Consider the following 25,568-nt stretch of genomic DNA (forward strand, 5'->3'; position numbering starts at 1 on the left):
TGGCGTGTTGTGGGTAGACGTCCATTGGACATAAATTGGGAAGGACGTCGCTGGATCATCTGGTTTGCATACTTTGTTCATGTACAACATTTAGTCAAGCTGTCGAACTAACAGAATGAAACTGAACTCACTGCATTTTTACAGCAAGAGCGTATACTCGTAGCATCGTCAGTTCACCGCTCGATGCAAAGGCAGTGAAATTGACAAGAAGAGCGGGGTAGTAGTTGCGCTGAGAAGGATAGCACGCTTTTCTTTATCTCTATTATTTTTAACTTTCTGAGCGTGTTTTTAATCCAAACATATCACATCTATATGTTTTTGGAATCAGGAACCCACAAGGAATAAGATGAAATTGTTTTTAAATCGATTTCGGAATTTTTTTTTTAAATAATAATTTTTATATTTTCAATTTTCAGAGCTTGTTTTTAATCCGGATGTAACATATTTATATGTTTTTTGAATCAGAAAATGATGAAGAATAAGATGAACGTAAATTTGTATCGTTTTAAAAACAAATTATTTTTTTTTTCAATTTTCAGGTTTTCAATGACCAAAGTTATTAATTAATTTTTAAGCCACCAAATTGAAATGCAATACCGAAGTCCGGCCTTCTTCAGAGATTGCTTGGCCAAAATTTCAATCAATTTGATTGAAAAATGAGGGTGTGACAGTGCCGCCTCAACTTTTACAAAAAGCCGGATATGACGTCATCAAAGGTATTTATCGAAAAAAATAAAAAAAATATCCGGGGATATCATTCCCTGGAACTCTCATGTCAAATTTCATAAAGATCGGTCCAGTAGTTTGGTCTGAATCGCTCTACACACACACACACACACACACACACGCACAGACAGACAGACACACACACATACACCACGACCCTCGTCTCGATTCCCCCTCTACGTTAAAACATTTAGTCAAAACTTGACTAAATGTAAAAATAAAAAAAATAAAATAAAAAAATGGGATAGCGGCGAAGCGGGATTGCGCCAAAATGGGATGCGGTAGTAAGATGACGCTTGGCTTGTGAAATGTCGCCAAAATGGGACGGCGGCAAAACGGGATTGCACGTTAATGGGATATTGCGCGAATTATAAACGAAGGAGTAGGCCCTAAGTTTCTCGTACGAGATGTTTACTGGGAGTAAATATTTGGGGAGTAAAAATTTAGTTCCTTGTGGAGTTCTTTTTTCGTACAAGATTTTTACTGGAAGTTTACTCCGGAGTCAATTCTTCGTGGAGTAAAAATTTCGTGTTACACCGGTTCATGACCGTTGTGGTAACGAGCGCACATTGCTGTCTCCATATTGTGTTCCTACGAATCGAAAGTACGATCGCCAAGCCCTTCTGTCATTGAAGGCAACGTTCGATATTTCCGTCTGTCAGCGTCGCCAACGTTCGACAGATTGTACTACTGTTACTCACAAACTTTCAATTTACACAATGAAATGCCAATAACATGCAAACACAACAATGGGAGACGAAGGGAAAACCTACTAGCGATTGAAATTATGCAAACGAACTCACAAATCCCTCACTTTCCGAATGCAAACGCTGCAAATCCGTATGCGTGCGTCGCTGTGTCGAACGTTGGGTTGACGAACGTTGCTGACAGACGCAACAAAACTTGATCAAAAGGCACTAAAAACGATTAAATGTTTTACTCACTGGGTATCGCATTCCTCTTTTTCTTCCTGCAGACGATCTGAAGCGGTTGAAACGTCGTTTCCGATGAAAGGCTCGGTTATTTCCGTTAAAAACAAAGTTTGCCGAACGTGTGATTCAATCTACAGACACCGGTCGGATCACAACGAAAATGTTCATTCTTTGGCGATTTTGTGATACTGTTGATGATACACCTGCTTTCCAGTGAAGAACATCAATTTATTACAAGAAAGAATAACAGACAAAAGCACGCGATGTGTAAAATTAGGCTTTGCTTTGCAAACAAAGCACGTGTTTTTTTTACTGACAGACACTTTCGGTGGCGATTGACAATTTTTCCAGAAACGGTTTTATGCTCCCATTTGATATTTTTTCCCTATTTTTCTAGTCAGAGACTAACCTTGTGTATTAATTGAATTAATAACCCCATTATCATAAGTTTTGTGTGTTATTTTCGTGTCTGTTGAATCACACTTTGAGATGGGGTCATGTGACAGAAGGAAATGGTGTCTGTCAGGATTCACACGTTCGCTTCGAAAAACTCGCTCAAATAATTGCTCAAACACAAACATTTTAGCTTTTATTTATTTTTTTGTATTGCAAATACCATACTTACTCATGCCAAGCAGAAAAAATGATGAAAATCAACACAGTAAGCAAGTAATTTGAAGGCAAAGTTTACACACATCAAAGAGTCTGATTACCGTGAAACCTGCCTGCTATCCTTCTCAGCGCAACTACTACCCAGCTCTTGTCAATTTCACTGCCTTTGCCATGAGCGGTGGACTGACGATGCTACGAGTATACGGTCTTGCTGCGTTGCATTGCGTTCACTTTCATTCTGTGAGTTCGACAGCTACTTGACTAAATGTTGTATTTTCGCCTTACGCGACTTGTTTTTTTATTTCGCCGACCCTGTCTCTGTCAATGTACAGTGTAACAGATTGCAAAAACGCCAAGAGGCTGTTGTCTCTCTCACTCCTTTCTACAAGTTTCATATACTCTGAACAAAACGTTACTCGGGCCTCACCATATTACTCTGAGAAGAACTGAGTACAACTTAATTATTCCAACAATTTATGACAAACTCAACTCCAAATGTTTGATCAAATACCTACGAAACCGCACCCAAAACATCTAATAAGGAAGAGACATGGGGCATATTGATTTGTTGGACACAACGAGGTTTTAATTTCTGAACTGCAGCAAAGGATGTTTAGTAACATGCAACACTGATTTATTCTACCTTTCTTAATTTAAACATTTTAATCTTCTGAATGCATAGCATGCGGCCTAACATCCAGGTTGCTGTGGAATGTTCAACTCAGGAAGTGTTTTGTTGTTGTTGTTGTTGTTGTTTTACAAACACTGAGGATACGCCTGAATACACAGTTAGGCAAAATAACCTGTTCAGTTGTAAAAATAATTTCGTAAAACGATAGATTTGACTCTGAAAAGTGAAAAAAAATCAAAATGTAAACAAAATTCTGGACATTTTCACTTAGCGACAGATTTCAGCTAGTAACTCGAAATTATTGTGTGTGACTTACTCCCCTTTTTCCCCGCGCTGTCACATATCAAGCCATGTAAAGCAGGATTAGGAAAGCTAAAGCAGAGAATATCTTATTCAAAAGCAATGCCTAAAATAAAAGAAGAAAAAAATAGAATTTAGCTGTGCCGTCATACCGACTAAGTTGTACATTGTCCACACTAACAGCATCCAACAACCCTGAAAGTAGAGATGTCGACTGAAATTCTTCTATGACAAAAAGAGCCAACAAAAACTTAACAATAACTCAAATTCCGTTTCCTATCTCTCTTTGGTTGCTCGTTTCCTTTCTTACATTAAGTAATTATTTTCTAACCAAGGCACAAGCGCGTGTTAACATATCGCAGGCGACCAGCTCCGGGAACGCTAGATAACTGTCGCGAAACTGAGACACGCGGATTAGTCCGCGCAAATGAGCACGCCAGTGAAAGACGTATCATGCCAGTTATCGTACGAGAGGGAGTCAGAATGACGAACAGGCCAATCATGAAACTTGACACACACCTTCTGGCCGGCTTCTACGTGTGTGGCCACAGAGGTACTAGTACGGGCATACTTGTACAATTCGCTATGTAAAGTGACCTTCGCCAATTCTGACTTGCCATTGACGATTGCGAGCTGGAACTGATCAATTGTTGTCTTCGTACCGTCCCCCTTGACGTAGAGGTGGAAGAGGTAGAGCCCAGCCACTGGAGCCGTGAAAACCCCGCTCTTCGAATCGTAGCCCTTGCCCAGGTTCAGCTCCACCTGCGAGAAGGCGATAGGGATATTATAGTTGCCGCTGTGGGTGGTAGGTCCTCCTTTGTTGAAGTGAGCTGTGAACGCCACTGAAAAAAGCACCACAGGTAATTTTGTTATAATGCTACATACACCTCCCTTTCCGGTTACTGACTTATGCAGAACACCATGCACACATCTGTCAAGGCTTTTACATTGAGTAGAAGCATCCATCAACTTGCACGTACTGTACTGTGTTTCTTTTGCCCCCTACTGTACTGTGTTTATTTTGCCCCCTACTGTACTGTGTTTCTTTTGCCCCCAACTGTACTATGTTTCTTTTGCCCCCTACTGCGCTGTGTTTCTTTTTCCCCCTACTGTACTGTGTTTCTTTTGCCCGCTACTGCACTGTGTTTCTTTTGCTCCCTACTGTACTGTTTCTTTTTCCCCCTACTGTACTGTTTCTTTTGCCCCCTACTGTACTGTTTCTTTTGCCCCCTACTGCACTGTGATTCTTTTGCCCCCTACTGTACTGTGTTTCCTGGTACAATTCAGACACACACATATTCGCATTACAAGGTAGAAGTTCTGACACACTCGGAGAAGGGGTCGTAGCCAACAGCTACATGCATAAGCCTCACCTTGTTGTTGACGTTTTGCAACTGTAGACTTCACCTGCGACATTTCTCCTTCCAGGGAAGTCACCTTTGCCTTAAGCGCTTCAATGACTTTCTGAAGCTCACTGTTGCTTTCATCAGCCGACCGCTTCCAATCGTTTCCATCTGAAAATGGGTGCAATATACGTTATTTGTATTTTTGACCAAAATATGACATTTTACACAGATCGAGACAGCCAGTGTTCCCCCGAGACCGCGAGAGCGGTCAAGGTGAACAATGAATTTCGAGATCTGGTTAAAATGTGATATTTTGTAAAAAAAATACAAATAACATTTATGTATCGATCGTTTCTGGTTAGAATTCCTTTTAGTTTTTATAAGTGAAAGCACACAAACATGCACTATTTTGTAGTCTCGGCTGACCGCCTAAATATGAAGTTTTGTCGGCCTCTGACGTCACATGGCTCAAAGAAGGGAAATCCAATGTTTAATCGATACATTACTTTTTTCGCTCAGTAGGATAACAACATTCAGCGACACGTACCAAAAATCAACACCCTGACTCAGTGACTATTTCCTATGAGAATTATTTTGTTTCATACATTATATATATAATTATATAAAAAAAATTAAAAAAACGTATCAGATTGCCAGTATTGGCCGTTAAGAAATGAATTCATTCAAAAAATCCCATTTTATACAGAAGAGAAAATGCATCCAAGGTTATTGATTTTTTGGAATGTGTTCTTGCGGAGGGATGGTCTATTGGAATGTGTTCTTGCGGAGGGATGGTCTATTGGAATGTGTTCTAGCGGAGGGATGGTCTATTGGAATGTGTTCTAGCGGAGGGATGGTCTATTGGAATGTGTTCTAACGGAGGGATGGTCTATTGGAATGTGTTCTTGCGGAGGGATGGTCTATTGGAATGTGGGTTCTAGCGGAGGGATGATCTATTGGAATGTGTTCTAGCGGAGGGATGGTCTATTGGGATGTGTTCTAGCGGAGGGATGGTCTATTGGAATGTGTTCTAACGGAGGGATGGTCTATTGGAATGTGTTCTAGCGGAGGGATGGTCTATTGGAATGTGTTCTAGCGGAGGGATGGTCTATTGGAATGTGTTCTAGCGGAGGGATGGTCTATTGGAATGTGTTCTAGCGGAGGGATGGTCAATTGGAATGTGTTCTAACGGAGGGATGGTCTATTGGAATGTGTTCTAGCGGAGGGATGGTCTATTGGAATGTGTTTTAGCGGAGGGATGGTCTATTGGAATGTGTTCTAGCGGAGGGATGGTCTATTGGAATGTGTTCTAGCGGAGGGATGGTCTATTGGAATGTGTTCTAACGGAGGGATTGTCTATTGGAATGTGTTCTAATGGAGGGATGGTCTATTGGAATGTGTTCTAACGGAGGGATGGTCTATTGGAATGTGTTCTAGCGGAGGGATGGTCTATTGGAATGTGTTCTAGCGGAGGGATGGTCTATTGGAATGTGTTCTAGCGGAGGGATGGTCTATTGGAATGTGTTCTAGCGGAGGGATGGTCAATTGGAATGTGTTCTAACGGAGGAATGGTCTATTGGAATGTGTTCTAGCGGAGGGATGGTCTATTGGAATGTGTTCTAGCGGAGGGGTGGTCTATTGGAATGTGTTCTAGCGGAGGGATGGTCTATTGGAATGTGTTCTAACGGAGGGATGGTTTATTGGAATGTGTTCTAACGGAGGGATGGTCTATTGGAATGTGTTCTTGCGGAGGGATGGTCTATTGGAATGTGTTCTTGCGGAGGGATGGGCTATTGGAATGTGTTCTAGCGGAGGGATGGTCTATTGGAATGTGTTCTAGCGGAGGGATGGTCTATTGGAATGTGTTCTAGCGGAGGGATGGTCTATTGGAATGTGTTCTAGCGGAGGGGTGGTCTATTCCCATGTAAAAGCCAGATCTGAGACTGCGAGTCGAATCAGAAACACGGGAACGACTGTTCCTTTGAGGGCCCAGTACTACCTGAACGCGGGTGTTTTTTTTAAATTTTACTAAAAAATCTAAAAATGCAGATAGAACCTTCAAATTTTGACCACAGTTTCTAGACATAGTAAACATTCAGCAGACATAAACACATTTTGACAAACATAAATAATAGATGCACAAAAAAAATATTGAAAAAACTTTGCCCGGACCGATTTGTCGTTCATATCCCACACTTCACAAAAGATACAGGCCAACCCAGTTAAAGAAGGGTGATGGTATTTTGCAAAGTTGTTTTAAACATAAGGTTGAATTGCTGGAACCTCAAAGAAAGTGATTATCATCATTGAGGGAATTTTCGTTGATTTTTCATTTTCGATTAAAAAACCAGTCAATATTTACAACTTGAAAAAATTCATATTGGAGTTCTGTTCTATCTACATTCATTATTAGAGGTTCCAGCAACCAAGCATCATACCCAAAATAACTGTGCAAAATGGCAACACTGTATCTTTAATAGTTTTGTAGTTATCTTTCGTAAAGTGACGAAAATGTCAAAATTTCACGAACTTTTCTACCCTAAAATTTGGCAAAAAAACTACACATTATCTCTCTTACCTGATATCTTGAGCTAATAAGCACCAGCCAGATAAGGAAATCCTTCTTTCTCTTGATGTGCTTCTTCCCTGGTCAGTTTTGCACGCCTTTTGTAAAGCTGATTAAGTTGCTGAGAATATGTAAATTATTTTACTTTTTTGTGTTGGGGTGTTGATTTGCGATTTTGTGGGCCAGATTTTCAAAAGTCAGCATTTATACCCCCTCTTTGCAGTGATATATCTCAACAAGAAGAGCAAACGCTCGATCGAGTCACTTTCGCAGTTCTGAATATTATATGAGGCATCAGATGGACAGGAAGAAATTGCTATTCACAACACAATACAGATGTAAATAATTTGATGTAAAGAATAATCCTATAAAGTTTGAATCAAATCCGATGAATAGTTTCAGAGATATGATATTTCAATTTTTTTCCTTCAAGACATACCTGTGACCTTGAAAAAGGTCAAAGGTCACCAAAGCAGACGTCAAAGTGTAGAGGTCACTGGGAGTCACGTTCACATAAAATTTGAGCCCGGTCACTTTTATAGTTTCCGAGAAAAGCCCAACGTTAAGTTGTGTGTTGCCGAACAGAAAAGGCTAGTTATCTCCCTTGTTTTTCTGATAACGTTCGTAAAAGGCTACAGATGTAAATACTTTGATGTAAAGAATAATCCTACAAAGTTTCAATCACATCCGATGAACTTTGTCAAAGATATAAAATGTGTAATTTTTCCTTTGACGCTGACCTGTGACCTTGAAAAAGGTCAAAGGTCAACGAAACCATCGTTAAAGTGTAGAGGTCATTGGAGGTCACGACTAAACAAAATATGAGCCGGATCGCTTTGATAGTTTCCGAGAAAAGTCCAACGTTAAGGTGGTGTCTACGGACGGCCGGCCGGACGGCCGGCCGGACGGACGGCCGGCTGGCCGGCCGGACAGACTAACACTGACCGATTACATAGAGTCACTTTTTCTCAAGTGACTCAAAAACGGTCATACTTAGGTTAAAAATTCCACCGGATTAATAAATTTCAGCCAATTTTACATTAGAAAAACATAAACACAACTTTGAATGTAAAAAAGGGATTTTTGATGACAGTTCAGGTATTACTGGGTCCTTAAGAATCAGAATCATCAATCACTTCAAATTGTATATCCACTATCAAGAGAAATTCTGTTTACTAAAATTGCATTGTTCTCGCTACAAATGAAAATTGACGAGTATTGAGCAGAATATACGTACTGTTAGCCATGTTGTCTCTGCCTTTCGTTCAGTCTCAAACAGACGATCCAAGCACTAACAACGGAAGGAAATATCTCAGGCTTTCTGCCATGAGAGCTTATTGTATCATCGGAAAACGCAACCCTTTTATACTTTTCCAATGCGAACTTTAGTGAACAATGTCGAACACATGCATTTAAAATGTAAACGGTCGGCCCAGCCCCGTACATGGTACAGGCGTGGTAACAACTTGACTTTTGCCAATCTAGTCTTAGGACCAATGGGTAGGGCGGATGGTGGTGGTAAGAGCGAAGTGTGGGAAGTTATCTCCCTGTTGCGTCAGCGCTATCTGTGTATAAACTATCTTTTCTTAACAAGGGAAATATCCAGTCGCTTATGATTATTCTCGTTCGTGGTAGTGCTGGCTTGTCTCTTGCGTTGTTTTTGTTTTTATTTCCTGCCCGGAAGCTTACTCGTAACGACCCAATATGTTGTTACGACATTGCTGTGAACTTTGCTGGTTCGATGTGGAAATATGCCACCTCACTCATTTTTTGTGCTGATTCTGTGAATTTTACATCTCAAACCATATCTATTGCAATTTGCTTATTGTTGTTTATGTGTGGTGATATCCATCCTAATCCTGGACCAAGCACAACCCGAGGGGATGGGATCTCTATTGTTCATGTAAACACTCGCAGTCTTCAATATAAGACACCGTTCCTTGAGGCCGAATTGGGGAAGTTTGATATAATAACTGTATCTGAGACCTGGCTGTCGGACAAAGTTGACCAAGACTGCATCTGCTTAAAAGGTTACCACCCTCCAGTTAGACGTGATATAGGCCCGGGGATTCCCACGGCGGCGTAGCCGTTTATGTAAATAGTAATCTGATTTGCAAACCGAGGATCGACTTGTGTATACCTGATTTGGAAGCGATCTGGATTGAGACTAAGTTGGGTCAAGATACTCTTCTCGTTGGTGTGTTTTATAGACCACCGAGTGCAACCGTCGACCATTGGCTTCTTATCAACGATTCCGTTCAACTTGCCATGAATACCCCACATAAGTTTATTATCTTTGGTGATCTCAACGCTGATTGTACTGTTAACCCCCCGTTTCATCTGCGAGAATTAATGAACACAAACAGTTTATCTCAGTTGATATCAGAACCCACTCGAATAACCGATACCTCGTCAACTATAATTGATCTCCGTGTCCTAACTTGGTAAAAAGAGTTGGTGTTCTACCACCTGTATGCAGTGACCACTCGTGTCCTTTTGTATATTTGAATTATGACTTACCGTCGGGTGGTTCATTCAAACGAACACTATATAATTATTCCAAAATCGATGTTGACAAGTTGTTGCAAGATATGGAAAGTGTAGATTGGAATAATATAGTCGATTTAGAATCCATTGATGACGCCGCTGAAATGTTTTCCGATAAGTTAATGATGATAGCTAAAGAATGTATGCCTGTAAAGGTAGTGACAATGAACGGACACGATGCTGTATGGATCACCGAGGAAATCAAAAAGTTGATTAGGAAAACGCAATATATTCACGCATTAGCCAAACGTCTGGATACTGTATGGTGCTGGTCTCTTTTCCGACGGTTGAGAAATAATTTGACTGATGTTATAAGAAAAAGGAAAGAAGAGCACATTAGGGAACTAGAAAATAGAATATTGTCACCTCATAATTTTGGCAATAAAGACTGGTGGAAGGTAGTCAACTCTTTTTTGAAAAAGAAAGGAATGAGTACAAATAAGATTCCGCCGATTGAAAGCAATGGAATTGTGTATTACTCTGCAGAGGACAAAGCCGAGGTTTTTAATGAAGCATTTCTACGACAGTCGCATATACAAGGTCATGATGATGACGTTCCACCAGTTGAAGAAGAGCCCATTTCCATTAGTCCTCTCGTGATAACTACCGAAATGGTGTACGCTGTTCTAAACAACCTCGATGTTAGGAAAGCAGTAGGTCCTGATTTGGTTCACAATAAACTTCTTAAACTTGCTGCTTGTATTATTTCAAATCCGCTTGCAACCCTTTTCCAGAGATCGTTGGCTGAGGGGAAGTTTCCGAAAATTTGGAAAGTAGCTCATGTGAATCCCATTTATAAGAAAGGTGAAAAAGAACACTGCAGTAACTATCGTCCGATTTCATTACTCAGTTGCATTGGAAAAGTATTGGAAAAATGTGTTCAAGCCCATGTTTTTCGATATCTCACAGAGAATGATTTATTAACGGTTTCTCAGTCAGGGTTTATTCCTGGTGATTCAACTAGTTTTCAGTTGTTGAGTATGTATGACGATTTTTGTCAATCCTTAGATAAGCAGTTGACGACTCAGGCTGTTTTCTGTGATACATCAAAAGCCTTCGACAGAGTGTGGCACAAGGGTTTGTTGCATAAATTATATGCTATAGGCATAAGAGGTGTTTTATTAAAATGGTTTGAAGATTATTTGACAGGCAGGTTACAAGCCGTTGTTATCCAAGGCAGGAAATCGACATACGGACGTGTTTGTTCAGGTGTTCCCCAAGGTTCTGTTCTGGGGCCCTTGTTGTTCCTTGTGTACATTAACGATATTGTCATTAATATCGAATCTGTCATTAAACTTTTTGCTGATGATACCAGTTTGTATTTATCTCTAAATGATGCAAACACGCGGACACAGATCTTAAATGCAGACTTAGCCAAAATTGCACACTGGGCGGAAAAATGGAAAGTTAATTTCAATAATTTAAAAACAGATTTGATGACCTTTTCTGGAAATAGAATGCCTGAAACCCTTCCTCTTGTATTTGATGGAACAATTCTGAGAGAAAACCACGTTCACAAACATCTTGGTGTACTGATTCAGAGCGACTGCAAATGGGAATCACATGTTCAGTCAATTATATCTAAAGTACGTGTTCTTCTCTCATGTTTTCGGTCCTATAAGTATCGCCTTAGCCGAAAGGCACTTGAACTTATGTATAAATCTTTTATTATTACCCATTTTGATTTTTCTGACGTCATTTGGGACAATTGTTCTGACAGATTAGCTACTTTATTAGAAAACTTGCATCTTGATGCCATAAGAACCATTATAGGTGCAGTTCGTGGCACGAGTCACCAAAAATTTTACGATGAATCAGGATTTACAACACTGAAGGAGAGGCGATAAAGACACAGATTGATTTTGTATTTCAAATTAGTTAATGCACGCGTGCCACCATACTTACTAGAACGTCCGCCTCCTCTCGTTGCTTCTGTGAACCCTTACCATAGACGAAGACCACTTGACAGACAGACTCCCCACTCTCGAACTGAACTGTATAAAAAGTCATTTTTTCTGTCTTCGACTTCCCTGTGGAATGAGCTTCCAGATACTGTAAAACAACTTGATTCTATTGGGTTATTTAAAAAACGAATAAGTTCTGATTATTCTGTTGTTCCCTCGTATAGATACACATCTGATCGAAAATCAGAAATTATCCATTGCAGACTGAGATTGAGGATCAGCAATCTAAATAGTGATCTATTTGACAGACATTTAATTCCCGACCCGTCATGCACTTGTGGTTATCCTGTTGAAAATGCGGAGCACTATATTTTTCATTGCCCCTTATCTCTTCAAATACGTGAAGTCACCTTGTCAACACTGCCCAACTATGATTTGCTAACCGCTGATGATTTTCTGTATGGCAATAGAGACAAGTCAGACAGCGAAAATGCATTGATATTTGACCAGTTATTCAGGTTTATCTTATTAAGCAAACGTTTTGAATAATGAATGCATTTATCTCATCCATGTTCGAAACGACCATGTGCAGTACTGTTTACATTTCCTTGTTCTGGTAGTATTCTATTTTCAACCATGTGGAAGTCATTGTATGCGTGTGTGTGCGAGTGAGTGTGCGAGCGCGTGTGAGTACTGTTGTTAGTTTAGCATTGGTTTTTTTTGTTGGGGTTTTATTTTCTTTTATTGTTACATGTTTGTCTACCATTAATTTACCATTATTATTTTGACATTATTTCAAATTTGTTAAAATCGTCCGCCAAATTTCATTTGCTTTTAAGAGTACGCTCATAAGCCTAGCTTGTTGTGCTCCATGTTCCTTATTTCATGTATGCGGTAATAGTACCAATGGAATTTATTGAATAAACTTGTTTAAACCAAGAGCGAAGGGAGGGTAAATGTTTATAGTGTGCCGCGGTCTACGCGTGTGTGCGAGATAAGAGATGTCAGCAGAAGCTCGAGGTGAGGGTGAATGATGGTGGTTAGAGTTGAAGTTAAATCAGGGCTCCCAAGGGATAAACGGATAAAGGGTTTCTCCAGCTTGTTCCGTGTAGGCGCCTCACTAGAATGGTCGAGGTCAAAGTGCCGATGACGGAACAGCCCTCAGAAACTCTAGAAATATTTTAGGGGTGGAGGGGGGGGCTGGTAGGCTTATTAAAATTGTAAAGTAGCGTTAAACGGCCAATACAAAGACTTCCTGCTAGTGCTCTTTACATTCATTGTGCACAATGTACTTATATGACATTCCTGTACAGTTCTTCGTCTTCGGAAAACTACTTTTGTGTGGTATCAATGCTTTGGTTTTTACGTGTATTACATGACTCGGAGTGGCACAATGGTTAGAGCGCTTGAGTGGCACAATGGTACGAGCGCTTGTCCTTTACGCTTAAGAGCGTGGGTTTGATCCCCACCCGGGGCGAATACAAGTACCCGATGTTCTTCTTCTTCTTCTTGTCGATCACACTAGTTATATTGTCAGCCCGGACAGCGAGGCGAATGATGCCGTCTTCTCCAGGTCTTCCTTTCCTCCGTACAGCTTGCAGTGGGGGGAGACTGCAGTTGGCCACACGGTTTTTCTCAGACTCTCAAGGATGGTGTATCGCTGGAGGATGTGTTCAGTGGTCTGGTCCTCTAGTCCACAGCTGCATGTAGGGGAGGGGACCAGCTTAATCTTTTGGGACATGTGTGCATTTAGGCGGTTATGCCCAGTGCGGAGTCGCATCAGCACGACTTGTTCATGTCGCGTGAGGAGATGATAATCATCCTTCCGTTTCTGCCTTGATGAGGGTTTTCTTCTCCATGAAGCTGACAGGGTTGTCTACACCCGATGTTCAAAGTGCTGTCCAGTCCACTCAGCTGTAAATGGGTACCTGACCCTTTTCAGGGCCGAGGACGACGAAGGCTACGAGGGAGAGTACGGCAAAGCTGGCCTGAGAGAAATTCAGATCTCTAACATCTCGCTCCCCTTCGACCAAACATGGTTTTGGAACTTTACTTTTACCTTTACCTTATGTGAACAGCTCAGATCATGGGTCAATCAAGTGTTGCACAGACGGTCAAAAATAAAGTACAAGATATTGCACTGTAAGTGGTACTACACTGTTGCTTAGTGTCTTGTAGGATTAAGCTACAAGGTGAAAATAGAGAAAGAAAAACACGATTCTTGACTTTGATGGGCTTTTTCTGCTCGTAAACACACATTCTTCTACTCATCACAGCATATGCCCCATTGTTGAGTTTAAAACACCAATTAAATTTGTTTTGAATAAAACTCACAAGTTTACAATAAGAATTTAGAGACCTTTATCAATTAGGTATATCATACTTAGTTTGACTTTTGCAAAACTAAGTAATTACACTTTTAATTGAATCAGTCAGACAGACGGAGACATAGAAAGACAGACAGAGGACAAACAAAACTCTGAGAAAGAAACCCCTTTAAAAATGTTACCATGTTTGAAATAAAAAAAACGTTGCAAGGTGAAGCCATAATTTATCACCTTTCAGTATGACGTCATGAGAGTGTACCACACTTGAAATGACGTGCTTTTATCATCTTATCGGCTGCAGTGTTTTGGCGCTAGACCTAACTTTCAAAATCTAAATAATAAATTGACAGCTTCTTACACAAACATTCTTAAATCATAAAAGAATTCTTTTTTTTATCAAGACATGATCAGTACAACTGGAAGTTTTGAAAGTTTAAAAAAAGATAGCCCAGAAATGTGTCCCGCAAAACGTGGTTCTCGTAGCAGACGAATGTTCTGCATGTCGACAGTTTCTTTGAACGGTCAACTTCTACCGCTCAGTTCGTGTGACTCGCAGCCGTTTGTTGCCTTTTAGATTCAGAGGTACACAATAACGTGCTATTGCAGATACAGCGAGTCGCATTGAAATCACAAACAGACGACTAAATTGTGAAAAAAAGGAAAGTGGATCACACGGGTTTACGATGGCTCAGGGGTAAGATAAATAGCCATTCGAACGAAATGTGTCATTTAATGTTATTAAATGCTATTGCAAGAGTGTTCGATAAGGTTAGAACTGCTTTTTTCATGCAAAGATTTAAATCGTTCTGTAAACCATTTGAGACGAACTGGGGCTTTAATTCAATCCAGTGTCGCACACCAGTATCTCCACTGAATCTTCTCAAGGTCACATGAATTCAAAAGCAGTCAACTTTCACCTAGTCATCATCTGAATCCAAGACGACGATGCAGTTTGAAAGCTATTTCTTACAAACAGTTGCAGAAAAGGTACTTTCCCTAAGTTTCCCCTCGTTTTTACCTGGTGACCTTTACATATTACGAGAGTCAACGATATTTGAGGAATATCCAGTATTCATATTGCCCTAGACACGTGTAAAGTTTCAAAGCTTCGGCTTAACAATTGGTCGACTAAACGAAATCAGTGTTAAGTTGTTCATCTAGGGATAGCCTTGAAGATACACACACACGTACTCACACACACAGACACACACACACACACACACACACACACACACACACGCGCGCGCGCGCGTTTGTAAGTGTGTGCGCGCGCGTGTGTGTGTGTGTGTGTGTGTTTTAACAACTCTTGTTGCGTAATAAACTTGTTTTTGCTTTTGATGTCTTTCAGATGTTTTTGGTTTTTGATAAGGCCACACAAAAAAATAGTCTGTTTACGGTCGGGATTTTTTTTTGTTCCTCCAAAAAACCATATTTTTAAGTTATTTGCCCAAAAACAAAGACCCTTTTTTTCCCCCCCACCAAATGCCAAAAAAAAGTCTAGGGTCGCGCGAAAAAATAGAGTCGGTCGGGATACCGTAAACAGACTATTTTTTTGTGTGCGTAAACACTTGAACATTTAAGACTTTCTTTTTCTTTATTTGGTGTTTAACGTCGTTTTCAACCACGAAGGTTATATCGCGACGGGGGAAGGGGGGAAATGGGATAGAGCCACTTGTCAATTATTGTTTCTTGTTCACAAAAGCACTAATCAAAAATTTGCTCCAGGGGCTTGCAACGTCTCTATATATATGTTACAGGCATTAAGTGAAACCAGGCATTACGCGTAATGCCTAGAATGTTCAGGCATTACGCGTAATGCCTGTGACCACTAGGCATTACACGTAATGCCTAAAAATACCAGGCATTACGTGTAATGCCTGAAAATCATTGCCAGGCATTACACGTAATGGCTGAAACAGTCCCGGTATGTGAAATAACACAACGCAATTTTCTTATTAGCTGTTTTTGTTCCAGCAAGAACAGTCAGTGTACTAAGCCTTTTTACATTTAGTCAAGTTTTGACTAAATGTTTTAACATGGAGGGGGAATCGAGACGAGGGTCGTGGTGTATGTGTGTGTGTGTGTGTCTGTGCGTGTGTGTGTGTAGAGCGATTCAGACTAAACTACAGGACCGATCTTTATGAAATTGTACATGAGAGTTCCTGGGTATGATATCCCCGGACGGTTTTTTTCATTTTTTTCGATAAATGTCTTATATGACGTCATATCCGGCTTTTTGTAAAAGTTGAGGCGGCACTGTCACACCTTCATTTTTCAATCAAATTGATTGAAATTTTGGCCAAGCAATTTTCGACAAAGGCCAGACTTCGGTATTGCATTTCAGCATGGAGGCTTAAAAATTAATGAATGACTTTGGTCATTAAAAATCTGAAAATTGTAATTAAAATTATTTTTTTTTATAAAACGATCCAAAATTACTTTTATTTTATTCTGCATCATGTTCGGATTCCAAAAACATATAGATATGTTATATTCGGATTAAAAACAAGCTCTGAAAATCAAAAATATAAAAATTATGATCAAAATTAAATTTTCGAAATCGTTTTAAAAACAATTTCATCTTATTCCTTGTCGGTTCCTGATTCCAAACACATATAGATATGATATGTTTGGATTAAAAACACGCTCAGAAAGTTAAAACGAAGAGAGGTACAGTAAAGAGTGCTATGCAGCACAGCGCAACCGCTACCGCGCTGAACAGGCTCGTCACTTTCACTGCCTTTTGCACTAGCGGCGGACTACGGTCATTGTGAAAAAATGCAGTGCGTTCAGTTTCATTCTGTGAGTTCCACAGCTTGACTAAATATAGTAATTTCGCCTTACGCGACTTGTTTGTTACCTCCCTTTGATATTATAATTATGTGTCAAGTACTCTATCAGAGACAGCATTGGAGATAGCCCGGTTTCAGTATTGTTTCACGATAGACGTAGAGCTGAATACCAACACTCAAATCTGTTTTTGACAAACACCACACATCACTTACTTTCCCAAGAGATGATACTCATGACGTGACTTTGTCGTTTTCTGGAAGGTAGCTTTTACTTCTTCGATTGTTCTGAAGTACACAGCTTTCGGAAGCAATTTTTCTTTTTCATTATCCTCCATGGTGACGAATAAGCAACTGGTGAAAACTCGACTGGAAATATTGGACCTCAGCTTTCCATTGTGACATGCACTCACACTTACGTGAAATTCAAACTGAACACTATGTCAGAAATACATTATTTCGCATTGCTAACCATCACTCATAATCGCAAAATAAAATGTGCATTCATTTCAAAGCTCACTTGATTGAATGTTAGTTACTATGTTCACACCATGACATTTTGTCAACACTTTGTCCTTAAAAAATGTTTTCACTGTCATCCAAGAGGTAATGTGTATTGCCTGAAGCAATTCAGGCAATAAGCGTAATTTTGAGAGTAAAATTTCAGGCATTACGTGTAATGCCTGGTATTTTTAGGCATTACGTGTAATGCCTAGTGGTCACAGGCATTACGCGTAATGCCTGAACATTTTAGGCATTACGCGTAATGCCTGGTTTCACTTAATGCCTGTAACATGCCTGTACGACTTGTGTCTGTCTGTCTGTGTGTCTGTCTTTGTTCCTCATGCGCGGCCAAAGTTCTCGATGGATCTGCTTCAAATTTGGTGGGCATATTCAGGTAGACCCAAAACACAACCTGGTCGATGAGATATTTCAACACGTGCTCTCAGAGAGCAGCGCCGAACCGATATTGGTTTTATTGTGGATCCATTTGCAATAACTCTTCCTTATCTTCTCCAGTGTTGTCAGCGTTTACCTCCCTTCCTTCGTATGGTGCACTAAGGTATGAGAAGCAGCTTCGGATATTCCCGTTCCGTTACTATTTTTAGAAGGTCACCGCAGTGTCCAGAACGCTTTCCTTGCACCCGTAAGTTGTCCTCACTGTAAAAGTGCAAAGGTCGAATCAATTTATGGCCACGCGAAAAATACACTGTCATCTATCTCTATATATTTACGGCTTCTCTCTGTGTGTGTGTGTGTGTGTGTGTGTGTGTGTGTGTGTGTGTGTGTGTGTGTGTGGGTGTGTAGGCAACACCTGTGTATTGTAGAGTTCTGTGTGTGATGTGGTCTGGCGGCTTTGATGTGGCTGTATGTTCGGGCCTTCCTCTGAAAAGCTAAATCAGTTTTAAAAGGGCTTAGAGATAAGCTCTAATTCTCTCAATCCTGTTAGAGTGGACTTCGCCTCCAAAGGTGATTGTGGTGTTTCGGCACACGGTTACATTCGGCGTCGTCGACAAGGTTGGAACACGACATGATATGATCAGGAATGGCATTATGGCCACAGAATCATTTTCGTGCTGTTCCCATTCCACGAATCTGCGTGGGACCTAAGCTTGGCGGGTCCATGGTTCGGACCCGGCGAAGCCGGCGTACGGTGCGCCACTCAAGCCGGGTATTCGGCTCTTCTTCTTCCCGGCGAAGCGGGTATTCCTCTAGTAGTACAATATATTACCTTACTGGGAGAATGCAAGTTTCCAGTACAAAGGACTTAACATTTCTTACATACTGCTTGACTAAAATCTGTACAAAAATTGACTTTTTTCTATACAAAAAACACTTAACAAGGGTAAAAGGAGAAACAGAATCCGTTAGTCGCCTTTTACGACATGCTGGGGAGCATCGGGTAAATTCTTTCTCGTCCCAACCAATATGGGACTCCCCCTAACCCGCGGGGGGTCATTTAAGACTCTAAAACACAAACAAGTCATTAGGTTTCCTTGTTAATACATTATCCTTGTTCCGTATGGGCTGTTAAGGAGTTTCACCTTTTGAGATTTAGCAAACAGTCAAGTACTGAATTTCAACGTTCTTTCTAAAATCACATTCTCACGCACGTATCATCGTCAAGTAAGCCTGAACACGTTTCATTTAAAACACTCGAATTGTGACAGTGAAGCTTTAAAAAAGGCAATTACATGAAACCGAATATGCCGTTTTTCCTCATGCTTTGACAGTACAACACACCACAAGTATCAACTTTCATTTGTTTGTTTGTTTATTTGTTGCTTAACGTCCAGCCGACTACGCAGAGCCATATCAGGACGAGGAAGGGGGGGATGAAGGGGGCCACTTGTCAAGCGATTCCTGTTTACAAATGCACTAACCCATTACTTGTGTCCCAGCAGGCTTTAGTAAAACTAAATTAATACCTACTGGAAGATTACCAGTTTCCAGTATGTTAAAATAGGCTTAACCTATCTACTGCTGGACTTACATCAGAACACTAACAGATTAAACTATACATGAATCGCGAGACAAGCGGCAAGAGAAGAGATTTTTGGAAAAAATACAGGTGAATGAGCAAGAAGGCAGAAAAAAGAAAAGAATTCATGAAGAAAAAGAGAGCATGACAGGAAAGAGGAACCAAAAATCTACCTAACAGCAAACTAGAAAGCTCCTGCGGTTCCAAAAACAGGAGGGGCCTTTAATTTCATAACCGCAGTGCCCCACTGCGGGAATCAACTTTCATGTTGACGGTAAAAACACCAATGTTGTCAAAACAAGTGAGGTTTGATATCTGTTCAATGAGAGTTTGTGAGAAAAAACGCCGTTTGCATGCCTATTCGGATGGCGTGTTGTTACACTTCACACCTATAGGACAAATGTCCTGAGCTCTTCAACATCAATAGGACATTTGACCGCTTTCAGAAATTTCAATAGGACATCGTAATTTTGTGAAAAACACTGTCCATGGAATGGCTCCAAAATCATGTGCACACACACACACACATGCCTCAACACACACACATATACATAGTATTTTCAACGAAAATATTTGCATACATTGTTTTATTCATTTAGTTTCAAATAGGACACACACAACAAGTCGCGTAAGGCGAAATTACTACATTTAGTCAAGCTGTGGAACTCACAGAATGAAACTGAACGCACTGCATTTTTTCACAATGACCGTAGTCCGCCGCTTGTGCATTACGGAGTGAAACTGACGAGCCTGTTCACAGCGCGGTAGACTAGTATAGTGGTTTCGCTGTGCTGCATAGCACGCTTTTCTGTACCTCTCTTCGTTTTAACTTTGTGAGCGTGTTTTTAATCCAAACATATCATATCTATATGTTTTTGGAATCAAGAACCGACAAGGAATAAGATGAAATTGTTTTTAAATCGATTTCGGAAATTTAATTTTGATCATAATTTTTATATTTTTAATTTTCAGAGCTTGTTTTTAATCCAAATATATACTGTTCAAAAAAAAGAAACGCATAGTTGCTACTTGCCAAATTTGTTTTATTTTTCGAAAAAATTAACAGAAAATCCAATATTTAGATTATTTGTTTGAAATTTGGTATGGACACAGTTGAATGCACACACAGTTCATTTGCATCTTCAAATCAATCAGTCAATCAATACGATTGGGTGCCGAGGCTGTCAAGTCAGTAGGGGGTGTGACTGCCTTGAGCAGCAACAACTGCCCGGCACCTTCTGGGCATGGACTGGATCAGATGCCGGATATCTTGCTGTGGGATGGTGTCCCACTCCTCCTGAAGTGCCTGCAATAGATCGCGGTGATTTGCCGGCGCTTCTTCTCGCCTGCGCACACGTCTGTCCAATTCATCCCAGAGGTGTTCTATCGGGTTCATGTCTGGCGACATGGATGGCCAGGGAAGCACCTGGACATGGTGGTCGGTGAGGAACTGGGTGGTGAGTCGTGCTGTGTGCGGGCGAGCGTTGTCCTGCTGGAATATGGCATCCTGGTCAGCCAGAAGAGGAAGGGCGTGTGGGCGCAGAATTTTCTCCACGTATCGCTGGGCAGTTATGCGCCCTTGGACGTGCACCAGGGTGCTCCTTCCAGCGGTATTGATCGCCCCCCACACCATGACGCCTCCACCACCATGAACGGGTGCCTCATCCACACAGTTGGGCGCGTAACGTTCGTTTACTCTCCGGTAGACCCTCCTCCGACCATCATGTCGCTGGAGCAGGAAGTAGGACTCGTCGCTGAACCACACGTGTCTCCAGTGATTCCGGACGGTCCAGCGAAGGTGCTGGTTGCCCCACTGCACTCGGTTCTGGCGATGGCGGCGGGTGAGGACAGCTCCTCTGTGAGGTCTGCGAGCTCTCAAACCAGCTTCATGCAGGCGGTTCCGCACGGTCTGGTCCGATAATCGGTGTGGCCCGGGGAGAGCCTGGACAGAAGATGAGGCCGACAGGAAACTATTCCGGAGGTGGCGGAGCCGTATGAAGCGGTCGTGAGCAGCAGTTGTCGCCCTTGGTCTTCCCGCTCGTGGCAAGTCAGCAACGGAGCCAGTGGCTTGAAACCTGACCCACAGTCTACTGATGGTGCTCTGGGACACGTGGAAGTGCCTGGCGATTGCACTTTGACTTTGGCCTGCTTGTAAACGACCCAATGCAATTTGGCGGTCTTCTCTGCTCAATCGGGCCATCTTTCGTCGCTGAATTGTCGTCTGATTTCTTTGTGGCGAACAATCCGCTTTTATGGGTTTTGGAAGACATGGTGAGAGCTCAATATTCCCCGAGTTTCACGAGATTACACTGAAGCATGACGAGTGGTCATGCCAAATGAGCACTTTTGACATTGTATCCACTGATAACGCATGCGTCACGTGCAGAGCTCACTTGTGGCAATGGACGAAAGGTCGACGACCAGATAAACATTTTCTGCAGTTTGGTGGATATCCTTGTAGCCATATAACTAAATTAACCAAATATTACAAGCTATGCGTTTCTTTTTTTGAACAGTATAGAATAAGATGAACGTAAATTTGGATCGTTTTATATAAAAAAAAAATTATTACAATTTTCAGATTAATGACCAAAGTCATTAATTAATTTTTAAGCCTCCATGCTGAGATGCAATACCGAAGTCCGGCCTTCGTCGAAGATTGCTTTGCCAAAATTTCAATCAATTTAATTGAAAAATGAAGGTGTGACAGTGCCGCCTCAACTTTTACAAAAAGCCGGATATGACGTCATGAAAAGTATTTATCGAAAAAAAGAAAAAACCATCCGGGGATATTATTCTCAGGAACTCTCATGTCAAATTTCATAAAGATCGGTCCAGTAGTTTGGTCTGAATCGCTGTACACACACACACGCACAGACACAGACACAGACACAGACACACACACACACACACACACACACATACACCACGACCCTCGTCTGGATTCCCCCTCTATGTTAAAACATTTAGTCAAAACTTGACTAAATGTAAAAACAGAATAAAAAGAATGAAAAGTAATTTATTTGAAATCAAATAAACATATAATATAAAATCAGGCAAAAATAGCCTAACTCTGCTACAATTAAATTTTGCAATACTGCTACCTGAGAGGGAGAGAGAGAGAGAGAGAGAGAGAGAGAGAGAGAGAGAGAGAGAGAGAGAGAGAGAGAGAGAGAGAGAGAGAGAGAGAGAGAGAGAGAAACTGAAACTGAACTTTATTACCAAAGGATAGAGGTTTTAGGCAAAGCCTAATCTTACAACCTGTCCCTTATACAAACACTTAATACAGACGCACATAATATAGATAGTAAAATTGACAAGGTTATTGTTCCTTGCAGACGTACATAATGTAAATAGTAATAAGAAAAGGGTTATGGTTTTGTATACACATTCAAAAATGGGAAAAACAATATAGTGTGGAAATTGCAGCATAGTTGCAATAATGCATTGCATATAAACATCCAAAACAACTAATAACAAAAGAGAGAAAAAAAATGTGGGGAGGAAATGTCCCAATCATTCGCATGTATATCATTATCAATACATACACATAAAGAACAAATCAAAATGCAAACATAACTTGACTAAATGTAAAAAGCACTAACATCAAAAAAGGGTATTTTTATATCATGGGTTTTATGAATTTTCTTCTTTTATTCTTTTATAGTTATTAATTAATGACCTATATGTGCTGATGACTAAATTAATTTCCTTTGTTGGATCAATAAAATGTTATGAGTTATGAGAGTTATGAGTTATGAGTTACATATCAGACATGAAAAGTGTTCTATTTACCCATTAAGCGGGAATGAAACTGGCGCCTAAACGTTTTCACAGAAGAGGCATTTCGGAGGGGTAGGGGTATGGAATTCCATAGAGATGCTCCTGAGAAGGCTAAACTTGACTTATACAAGTCTAGACGAGGGATGGGGGGAATCAGGTTCTGGGACCCATATCTTTTTGTGGCATGTCTGAAATGTAATTTTAAATATCCAGGAACATTATTGTTAATTACTTTGTACATAAAGACAGCCTTGTTTAGCGTCAACTGATCTTTCAAGGGAAGGAAATTAAGGAGCTTTAATTTATCATCTGTTGGCTTATTTGACTCATGCAGAATTAGTTTTGCAGCACGGCGATGAAGAGAATTGAGTCGTTTGAGATGAACATCACTGCAGTTATCCCAAAGTGTTGAAGCAAAGTTGATATGGGGCATTATGTGAGCGTAATAAAACAACTTGAGTGCTTCCACATCGGCATAATGTCTTAATTTAGACAATAAGTACAAATTTTTAGATACTAATTTGCAAATTTTACTCAAGTGAGTTTGCCATTTCAATTCTAGAGAGAGAGAGAGAGAGAGAGAGAGAGAGAGAGAGAGAGAGAGAGAGAGAGAGAGAGAGAGAGAGACTGAGAGAGAGACTGAGAGAGAGACTGAGAGGGAGACATATGCCACGATTCCACTTGTGTTTTACAGTATTTTTGTGTTCAATTGGTATGAGGGGGGAAAGGCACACACAAAAACTTGCACTCACTGCAAAATTATCTCGACTCAAGTTGATTCAGCAATTAATAATACCATTCATTAAAAACATGCACACACACAAAAATGCCAAACTCATAAAACTTGCACATTTCATACTTATTATTTGAAAGCAAATTAAGCACAGTCAACCAATAATGCGTGATTAAGTGAATCCTAAAGGGAAGTGACTACTTTTGTGTGGATGGATGGACAGACAGGAGAAAGAAATATACCATAAGACATGATTCTGATACACACAAATGCATAACTATTCCACACCACGTAAAGTGAAAGTGTAATATGAATACGGATATTCAAACAACTTTAGATATATATATGAGTTTGCAATGCAACAGTCAGTTACATCCAAACTCAGCAAGAAGTCAGTCTCTCTCTCTCTCTCTCTCTCTCTCTCTCTCTCTCTCTCTCTCTCTCTCTCTCTCTCTCTCTCTCTCTCTCTCTCTCTCTCTCTCTCTCTCTCTCTCTCACCGGCGTGACGGAACGAGACCGAACAGGGCGGATTTTTGACTGCTGCGATTTTACCAGCTCAAAATCTTCAAATATTCAAGTACCATGTCTGTTGTTGGACTCCCAACTGCAGTGAAAGTCGTACTAGAGGCCCTGCTAACCGAAAACCAACTCACTTCATGGAAGGTGTCCGCAGAAGGAAGCAAGACCGTTGTTGTTTTGCGACTGACTAGCCTCGAGACAGCCGCCATTACAACGCTAACAACACAACCAAGCACTGAACTGAGATATCGTCGCAAGCCACCGAGTCAGATACGAAGGGACACAGAGAGAGCTACGGTCTACGCAAAATCAAAAGAACAACAAGAGCAGCAAACACAGGCAAGTGCTTATCTTCACACGTACCCTCTTTACTCGCCAAGAAAAGACTATGATAAACAACATTCCAGGATTGGAAAAACACGTGAAACACGCAGCCTGGCAACCCAGCACACGCCTGCCCACTTTGACACAACAAGGTCAGCCACGTGCGAGAATTTCCGGTCAGAGGTAGGTGTGTTGTGATGTGACGTCACCGATAGCAGACGATGAAACCACTGCAGCGGAACTGGCAGCAACAGACAAAGAATTTGATCCAGGCGATGTATACGATCTAGCCCTAAACTGCTGCTCAAAGAATATTCAACTGAAAGCAAGACTGTTTAACAGAAACAGAAACCGCGCTCTCATAAAAGTCGTCTGTGAAAGAAAAGGTGGCAAGAAACAGCTGATTGCAAGGGGAGACGACTACGTTCTGACATATGACTGTGAAACAGCCGAGACCACGTCGTACCGACAAGAGGATGACATGCCCCCAACTATCCGGCGCCTGCCCCAAGTCGACCGCAACACCTTTCGAGAAGAAATCGACCATTTGACTGCAGATCTCCAGGTCCTGTCTACATTGGTACAATGCTACCTGCGTGCCATGCCAGACTGACTTTTCACGAAGCTCGTGGGAACACCGATTCATATTTGAGTTGTGACTGACAAACCGCGATCGGTATCGAAAAATATCTTGTTAAAACGGAACAGTCTCAGACTAAAGACACTGTCGACTTGGATGTGACCAAGTGGATACTAATTCCGGGTTCGGTTTTCCACCCGTTTGTTTTTTGTACAGTGCCTTCGTTGCGCGTGATGTGTGATATCCCCATTGCAAGGGGCCGATGGCCTATGGCAAACTTTCGTATTCGTATTCTCTCTCTCTCTCTCTCTCTCTCTCTCTCTCTCTCTCTCTCTCTCTCTCTCTCTCTCTCTCTCTCTCTCTCTCTCTCTCTCTCTCTCTCTCTCTCTCTCTCTCTCTCTCTCTCTCTCTCATACACACACATTCTTCATGTTCCCCTGTCTCTCTGTTTCTCTTTCTGTCTCTCT

The 25,568-nt window shown here is 41.0% G+C and overlaps 1 protein-coding gene across 1 annotated transcript; it reads right to left on the bottom strand.

The window, feature by feature from the left end:
• Positions 1 to 2,060: 2,060 nt before the first annotated feature.
• Positions 2,061 to 8,486, bottom strand: LOC138977361 (complement C1q-like protein 4). The gene is made up of 3 exons (XM_070350261.1): positions 8,351 to 8,486; positions 4,575 to 4,715; positions 2,061 to 4,043 (listed from the first exon to the last, which is right to left on the bottom strand). The coding sequence occupies exons 1-3, from the start codon at positions 8,358 to 8,360 to the stop codon at positions 3,616 to 3,618; spliced, it is 579 nt and encodes a 192-aa protein (XP_070206362.1). The 5' UTR covers positions 8,361 to 8,486; the 3' UTR covers positions 2,061 to 3,615.
• Positions 8,487 to 25,568: the final 17,082 nt, after the last annotated feature.

Source organism: Littorina saxatilis, linkage group LG9 (genome assembly GCF_037325665.1).
Source record: "Littorina saxatilis isolate snail1 linkage group LG9, US_GU_Lsax_2.0, whole genome shotgun sequence".
NCBI classification, from domain to species: Eukaryota; Metazoa; Mollusca; class Gastropoda; order Littorinimorpha; family Littorinidae; genus Littorina; species Littorina saxatilis.